Source organism: Cephus cinctus, unplaced genomic scaffold (genome assembly GCF_000341935.2).
Source record: "Cephus cinctus unplaced genomic scaffold, Ccin1 Ccin1_scaffold0129, whole genome shotgun sequence".
Taxonomy (NCBI): Eukaryota; Metazoa; Arthropoda; class Insecta; order Hymenoptera; family Cephidae; genus Cephus; species Cephus cinctus.
The window spans coordinates 718,794-727,507 of record NW_014332862.1 but is presented as its reverse complement, the minus strand read 5'-3'; the positions used below and the strand labels follow the sequence as shown (position 1 = coordinate 727,507).

General features: G+C 43.6%; 1 protein-coding gene across 1 annotated transcript; it reads left to right on the top strand.

The window, feature by feature from the left end:
• The first annotated feature begins 5,182 nt into the window (after window positions 1-5,182).
• Window positions 5,183-7,180, top strand: LOC107262770. Its single transcript, XM_015729305.2, has 3 exons — window positions 5,183-5,981; window positions 6,555-6,770; window positions 6,865-7,180. The coding sequence occupies exons 1-3, from the start codon at window positions 5,769-5,771 to the stop codon at window positions 7,075-7,077; spliced, it is 642 nt and encodes a 213-aa protein (XP_015584791.1). The 5' UTR covers window positions 5,183-5,768; the 3' UTR covers window positions 7,078-7,180.
• Window positions 7,181-8,714: the final 1,534 nt, after the last annotated feature.

Sequence of the window (8,714 nt, the reverse complement as noted above, 5' to 3'; positions counted from 1 at the left end):
ATTCAAAAAAAAAGAAAGTAGTCTCCAAAGAAAACTAAGTCTCCGGTCAAACTCAGGGTGGGGCCCTTAAAGGTTCTTTAAGGTCCTTCCGAGGGTGACCTTTGACACGGGGTGCACGCGTGCCTGAGAGCAATATCAAAACATCGTTTATCTCTGCTCCGATGCCGTTTACCAAAGAGGCAAAGATCGATGGGGTGGAGATGGGAGGGAGGAAGGGGAGAATCGAGGGGTCTTGAGCTGAGAAAGATGTCGGGGAAGGCGTGAGAAGCTCTGGAAGAGAGAGAGAGAGAGAGAGAGAGAGAGAGAGAGAGAGAGAGAGAGAGGCCAGGGGCGGACGAGTGGGGGGTGATAGAAGAATATAGGTAACTGAGAGGATTGAGAACCCGCGACTTCGTTTGAAATTCCATGGAGGCTGTACCCCGGGGACCCGACTCTTGGTTATTCAGCCTCTATCCTGATTTAAAGTCCTGCGAAAGGATGATATACAGCCTATGCTCGCGTTACCGATCTGGACCCGATGTGTACCAGCATCCCTTACGCCGCGAGCGGATATACACGACTGCGGCTGTAAGTGTACGTGATTACGTACACTCGACTAGCATAATACGTATATACGATTGTGTATGGGATAGTACGTGCTGTTTTTTCGGATCGGTGTCTGGGTGCGTGTCTCTTTTGAGTCAACGGAAAAGGAAATATATTTATGTGCTCCTTCCGGGACGAAGGGACGCGTTATCCCCAGTTCAATCAGGGGAGTATATGCTCCTCCTTTGTTTTTCCTTATATTAGTCTTTCTCTTCTTATTTCTCGTGATCGATTTTTTTGGGGTACTTTTCTTTCTCTCCTTCTTGCCCCCGATCCGTCTTCCGGAGACTTTCGGTGAATCAGAGTGAATGCCATTTGTACAATTTTTATATTGTTTTTCAGGCATGGGCTCCTGGGAAAAATGTTCGAGGATACTTTCGAAGAGGGGCGAGGGTTGAGACCGCTAACGTGTTTCTGATCCTTTGATTGATCTTGTAATTACGTTATACCATGTTGGATGACACTCTTGGGTACTGCGGGGAGGAGGAGATAAATGTAGAATGTGGAAGAGGATGGGTGAAAAGAATCGGGAAAAGAGAGAGAAGGCTTCTGCGAAGGAGGGTGTAAATGTGTTGGGAGGGGGGTGGGGGGGGGGTGGAGCCAAAATGGCTCCCGTTTCAAGGAAAGATTAACAATGGACCTTTTTCTGATCAATTTACCTGCAGTCCCTGGGTGCCCTCTCTACGGCGTCATCTTCCCTTATTCACGAACACCCCTGACGGACCCTGAATACCGTCAGCGTGCTCCTTTCTACCCCCAATCTCGAACGACGTTACTAGCAATCTTTTTTTTTTCGTCAATCGACAATTTCGTACGCGTCAATCCAAAGTCTTTTAACGTAATTTTACATATTTATTTATTCAGACGAATTTAGCTTCTCTCCGGCCCTCGAATGTATCCGGAAGTAGAGGGAGCTTATGGATTACATATATTTATTCGTGTACGGATATTTTAGGGGGAGTAGAAACAATTAAGGGTAGGTCGAGCATGAAGAGAATCGAATGGATTCAAATAAGTTGGTCGTCTTCCAACAGCGATAAAGATTCCGGAAGTGCGGTACCACGTGACACAGTAAAGCGCCGTTGGCCGTTGAGCTGAGTTTAAGAATTATAGGAAGTGGAGAAACAGAGGTGACAGGATGTAGCCGACGGCGGGGATGTTGAAAGGAAGCAAATGGCCTCTTTCTAGGACGTCTTCGTCTCAGGCGCTTCAAAGGGTTCCTAAAAGCGAAACTAATCGACCTATGAATAATGTCCCGGCAGTTGAACCGCATAGTTCGACCCCATCTTGGTCGTCTCTGGGCTCGTGCGTAACACCAATGTACATTCGACTATATTTGTACATAGGCACGCAAACACTTACCCTTACTTAGCGACCCTCACACTACATTCATCAGATTGGGGAACCCGTCAACCCTTTCAAGGAAATTCTAATCGGTCTCACCCACCCCCTTCGACTTCCAGGTTTCCAGTCAGCGCTCCAGGACTCAATAACTCCTACGGAATAGTCTCAGACGGAATTTGGACTTATGGGTACCAACCAAACCCAAACACTTGGACTCGACTTACATCAGGCGTTCAACTTAGATTACCCGACGCCCCAAACTAGCCTCCGAAATTCTCGATTAATCCTAATTTACGAGTTGACTACAAATCATACAGCGGACACTGGACCCTATTGCTTTTCCAGGATATAATACTGTTCCAATGCTGATACTGAAATGGTTGCTCTCTAAATATATATATATTGATTCGCGCACTGGTTGTGCTCGTGTGGATTATTTCATTTGGTTTCTATTGACTTTTTTTCAGATACGAATAAGTTCGTGACGGGATGCTGTGTAAATTGAAGGAAATAACGAAAATTATTTGATCCAGGAGGTTCCGTGTGTTGCCGTTTCGTTGTTCAGGATTTTTTGTTATAGACGTTTAAGAATATATGTATACAGGGTAATTCATAAATTTTTTTCTAATTGTACGTTTTTTTGCTACTTTAGGCAGAGTCCAAGATAAACAAGAGAAAACGGAACACCATGCATTTTGTTCTAGAAAATAGGATTCCATGGAATTCCGTAAGGACGTGGAATTGCAAAATAAAAAAATTTTCTGTATCTTAACCAGAAATGGGAAAACGAGCTTTAACAGCAGTTTCCAAAGCGTTCCTGGGAAAATTAGTGATTCCATGGAAAAGCGCACAACCGCCGGTAAGAGACTTCCCTCCGTGCATCCCTCGTTCCCGCAGATTCGTCGGGAGATTTTTGGAGGGTTGCCAGAAGGACGACTGTTCCGGGTTTGAGGTCAGGCGGGGTTTGAAAATTTCTATGAAAAAGGTAAAACAAGTGATGGAAGTAAAAAGGTAAACGAGCAGGACGAAAAGAAAGCGGCAAAAGGGATGAAAATGAAAGGAACCTTTGGGGAGGGGCCAAAGCAGAAAAGCAGACCGGACAGGGCCGTTAATTTTTTGTCAACTCTAGACCGGAAGTGACGTTTGCATGCGAAATAAAGGATTGGACGAAAATCGAGATGGGCGATAAATCGGATAATGAACCACGTTGAAAACCAGTTAGAACCGACTGGTTCGACAGGGGCGAGAATGGTGGCCTGTAGAGTGTAGACGTTATTAGCCGGTGGTAAAGTCGATTTAACGCCCGTTAGAGGAATCCTACTGGATATCCCCGTCGGTCTCGAAGATAATCGGCCGCCGCCTTTCCACTTCCATTATTGGCCGGGCGCAACGGCGAAAGAACATCAATAACCAATTTCATAAAACCAATATCGCGAAAATTAGTTTCCTACGCTCCCCACCCGGAGATACCTTGCGCTGCCCATCCTCTCTGCATCCCCGAGGTCGACCTTGCGCCGGGGCCTTTGCCTTACCTTTTGCCTCCCTTATCAGCTTCCGACACAGTTGATGCCTCCAGCATCGCGAAGGTCCCTACCTACCTTCTATTCTCTGTACTGTGAAATCAGCCAATTCCTCGGCTGGCTGAATCTCCCTGTATATCTATATATAGATATGTACGTCGAACCAGACCGTCAGGGAATAAACTTTTATTACAAGACAGTCGAACAGCAACGCCATCTAGGGAGATTTTTAGATTCTTATTACTACTTCAGCCATGCAAGAAGCATCCAGGTGCTCAGGATCCACTGCGTTGCCAGTCTGCTGTTTTGTATCGATTATACATTATTCCTGAATTGCATGCTAGTATTCCCGACTACTAGATCTCTGTAAGAGTAACGAGGTACGTCATGCTCACCAGCCCTGAACGGTTCCTACCGCGTAAAGCCAGTCGAGCGGAATAATTAGGGACATCGATCCGTCTAGATATCTGCTACGGATCGACTTGCTAATTTTCCTCTCGTCGACCATAAGAAAAGGGCCAGAGCTATGTCGCGTAGCTCTTCTAAGATCTCCGAGCTTCCATCTGGGTTGAGGGGGTCGAGCGGGTGGGGGGCTGGAAAGGGGAGGTCGCCATGACAGTCTTGTGGACGACAGCGCAGTCTGGCCTCTTAATTATAAATTAATTATTCCTGCTATTAGAGTCTCGATTGTCGTCGATGCGCCATCTCGCCCTCTTGCGTAATTAGGAGGATCTACGGAAAAGTCCGCCATCCCCTTCAGGCCCCTCTTCCTTTAAGGGATCAATTCTTCCTGATCAAGACTCAACTCACGGCCGTCATGGAAACTACTCGTAAATGGTCCAGATGTCAGCTGGAGTGCATCGCATTTTTCTGTAATCTTACGGATCTTTCGATCCTATCCTTCTTTTTTTTTGGGGGGAATTTATTTTTCTTTTATGAAAAATATTCCAATTTTTCGAATTTACATTCGACGAAATTTCAAGAGGGATAAGGGATAACGAAATGGACAAATAACAAAAAATATGGATGACTCGGTGTTACCACAAGTTACCATTGTTTACCTTGGTTTTTACGTTTTTAAAATATTTTTTTGGTATTTTCTCTCCTTCACACTGCCTTTTTACGTTTTTTACGCGTGGAATTGTGTTTATTCGCGTATTAGGGTGATTTCCCACACAGATTATTTTACGGACTTACATTTATATTCGCTGATATATATATATATAGAGTTTTGTCTCTTTTTCGGGAACCCTCGAGTTTTCTAGATTTTTCTCATTTTTAAACTACAGCCCGCTCTCATATTTTTCACCCTATCCTTAGGGGTACTGGGTGTCTATTAATAAGCATATACATACCGAGCTGGTGGCTCCTTGCGATAAAAGTGATATATGCCACGTGGATGGTAACTTCTCTGCCACCCCCTTCAATCCCCCTTCTATATACGAGGGATTCAAATCCTCTTCGAGTTCGACCTATTTTAGACGATTTTTACCTATCGCTGTACCGCTACCCTCAGCTACAGGGTATTACTTTTTTAGATCATACAAAAAATATTTATGCTTTCTATTGCGTGCAAAGGATACGGTTTAAATATAAGCTATGTCCATGTACAGTCCGCTTCATAAATACCGCTAAACATTTATGTCGCGATAAAACTATTTTCCGGACAAAATCTTTATTCTTGTATTTCTATAAGGTAGATATCGAACCTGCGATACTAAAATTGAGTACAAATAGGTTATAGAATAGGGTATCAAATATTCATTTTCATTTTCATAGATCGTTCAAGTTTTTGAAAATTCTTGGATTAGAGAAAAATTTGAATGTTCCTTCACAGCCGTTACTGCCAGACTTAGCAATACCGGAACGGATGCACTGGATGAGGTTCCCAGGACCTTGAGGGATGTACGAACGGGTGACATGGAAATTTCAAGACATTTTTCTCAGCAGCCTTGATGAATAAGGAATAGGAACCCTCGTTGACTGCCGAGTTTTATCGAGTTTTACAGGCACAGACATCCGTCCCTGTTACAGACTTATCTTCCATCCTCGAAGAAGTTTACCTTTCTGCCGCTAGGGTCGCAGGAATCGGTTGGAGCTCGACCTTGCTTCATGGGATTGTCAAAAAAAAAAAAGAGAAGATCTTATTGAGAATTCGTGACCAACGACAAAATTCACGTGCACATCGTAAAATGTGAATAAATTTTCGTTACAAAGGATAAAAATTTATTTAAAAATCCCTACCATACCTTTCGTCCAATTTCTCAAATATACACCACAATTTGTTCCCCGAGTCCTGAATAACTTTTGCTCCGAAAAATGAAGAAGACGACGAAATGTATCGCACAGACGATTAACCTGTCAAAACCAAAAACGTGCGTCCGTCCTCGTCAGGTTCAAAAATTAGTAAGCGGCGTGGTGAAGGAACCGTGTCCGACGCCAGGACACGGAAAAACCAGCTACAGGGTATCAAGACCAGTATCAATAAGGATCTGTTCCAGAAGAGACTTAGAAAGGACCTGTCCGCCAACTGTTAAGTTTTTCTATTAATTTTCTTTTTTTTTTTTTTAATAAAATTTCCCTAGGCTCTACATTGAGTGGCGTTCATATTCCGCGTCACCCGTCTAATACGGCGTCACGACTCTATGAGGTCCACGTTGGATCTTCAGAGTCCGTTTGACGTGGCACAAACGTCCCACGCTTGAATTCCAGCATTTAGCCAAAATTAGATGAAGCATTTGGGAAACCGGTCGCCTGGACTGCACCGTCTCTAATAGAGGAGCTCTGCTCCTGGAATAGTCTGTTACTTGTTAGGGCTGCTGCATATGTCAGCGTCGAGGAGGTTCACGATCGCTTTGCGACGATTAGACTGAAGCGAGGAGACGCCACGGCAAAGCGACCCCGTGCTCGTAATCGGATTTCCGTATGGGACTAGGAGACCCTAATTCCGATTAACGGGACGTTGGATTTATAGTAAACTCGTTTGGCTGGGGGAGAATGAGGAAAGAAATTAGCTACCCTTGCGCCATTCGTTATCGAGGATTAAAATTCGTTTGGGATGATTGAACAGGAAGGTGGTTAATTCTGTATCATTTTGTTTGACAGGTCTGCGATTGTCCGCAAAAGGGGCCGCCGGAAACGCGTTTACAAAAATTCGGGAAACTGGTTCAGACACTTTTGAAAAGTGCTGTGGCGGCGGGATTGGTTTATTGGACTTCGGCCGAGGGGGTGTGGGGGGACAGTAAAGATACGGAAAATCTTTATTATCGCATGATGGCGACCGTGGCTCCAGCTATATCGGATATGCCGGATGTCGATAATGTGATTATTTTTTATTATTAACTACCATCCCTTTGTTTTTTTTAAACCATTTTATTTTACTTTATTTTATTTAACATCTTTATTTTTTTTTCAGATAAAACTACCCCAAGTCGGAAACTTCAAATATTGTATATACAATGCGTACAATAGAGCCGTACTAGGGCTGATGGGGATCCTCGTGGGAGTTCCTATGACGATTCAGGACAAGGTCTCCGGCATCCTGTTCCCGTGCGATCCTCTCGAGGAGCTGGAAGATAGGTCGAGAAAACATCGAAAAGCAGATAACGCTCAGGCAAAGAAGCCCTAAGTCAGATTCACTGGTAACAAAATTATTGTACGTGTCCGCGAAGTATGATTTAGTAGTCCGTAATATATAATTAAGGTATCAAACAAGAGAGTGATACTCGAAAAAAAAAGAATTATCAAAAAAAAAAAAAATAAACCACGTGGCTCATTCGTCCGTCCAATCAGATTAGACCGTGTTAACCGGTGTCAGGGAGAATTTTCATTTATTTTCCACTTTACGGTGTGGATATTCGTCGTACCCTCGAAGCTTTCCAAGATGACGTGGGAAACGGCGCAAGAAAGGGGGTAGGGAAAAAGGGAAAAGAAAAAAAGAAAAGTGAGAAGAGAGAAAAAAGTAGTGTAAGAAAAATCCGATAGAATCACATTCCGATTTATGGGATATAAGGCGACCAGGCGGAAGGGAAGCAGGGAGCGGCTATATCTGGACCATTTGAAAGCAGAATCATCTCTCGTTTTGACAAGGCAATCGATCGTGATGGTTGGAAACATCTGTCGGTTCTCTTGAGTACACCCTTTGTGCATTGTCTCGTCAAAAACCCAGCCATTAGTTACTCAAACATTAATCAAACGCTGGTAGAAGATAATTAACCCTAAAGTCGCCAAGAGAATTCCGCTCCAAGTGATTTCGTTCATCATTGGTCCACAGCGCGTGGCTCGTAACGTAAGATCGTTCAAGCCTATAGGAGATGCTGCCAACTTAAGATCTTACAAATTAATATTCGTATTCCATGCTCGACTTAGTACTTGTCTCCCCTTTAAATAATACGGGATGAACCATCCCCCGTTTTACACTGAGAACATTTCATCGTCATTCGTTACCTCTTGTCTTTATAGGTACCTGTATATATATATATATATACTATATACAGTATTATACAGAATAAGCGTACCAGCATGAAGTTGGCTATGTAATAGAAATTGTATTAAATTTCAGTTGGTATATTTGCCTTGAGAGACCCTATATACTTGTACTATATTAAGGAAGATATTTTTGACTGGATTAATTTTTTTCATCGTTAAACTTGTTGAATCTCATGTAAGAGTGTGTTAAGGAAATGGAGGAATGGATGAAGAAGCTATGGGGGGTGGGTGTAGAAAAAAGTATTGGGGGGGTAAGAAAGGATCGGGGGTGGTCGGGTTGGTAGGATGAGGTCATCCGGGACGAGGCGCTGAGTAGGTGAGTGCTGTACGACCGGATTAGGATTCTGGGAGAGTTCCCTTCATTTTTTGCAGGAAGCACGAAAGCGCCCATGGGAGCGGGACAGGGTTGCATCTTAAACAATCTTTATGGCCCCACTCGGCCACTCGTGAGAAAATTCCCTAGCGTTACGCACTAGATGACTTTTCTGGTGACTGGAATAAAGGAAGACACATTTATTTGGAGATTTACCGGCGATAAAGAATTTATTGTAAATCTCGTTGATTGGAAATTCGTAAAGGGAGGAGACCGAAGGTACGACTCTGAGGGATGAAGATATCCCTTTTTTTTTTTAGTACCGTAACAAAATTTATAGGGAAATTAATCGCGCACGCGAAACAAGCATACTTGATTTTTTTTTGTATTGGCAACCGGAAATTACTGACAGGTTTAATTTCGGCCTGTTTACGAACTGATGCATGTATGGAGAGGGGGGGGGG

Bases quoted from the DNA above. Each gene is read 5' to 3' on its own strand.
- LOC107262770 (XM_015729305.2), top strand. From the start codon at position 5,769: ATGAAGAAGACGACGAAATGTATCGCACAGACGATTAACCTGTCAAAA. The intron at 5,982-6,554 runs GTTAAGTTTTTC...TTTGTTTGACAG, and splicing joins AAAGGACCTGTCCGCCAACT to GTCTGCGATTGTCCGCAAAA. The intron at 6,771-6,864 runs GTGATTATTTTT...TTTTTTTTTCAG, and splicing joins ATATGCCGGATGTCGATAAT to ATAAAACTACCCCAAGTCGG.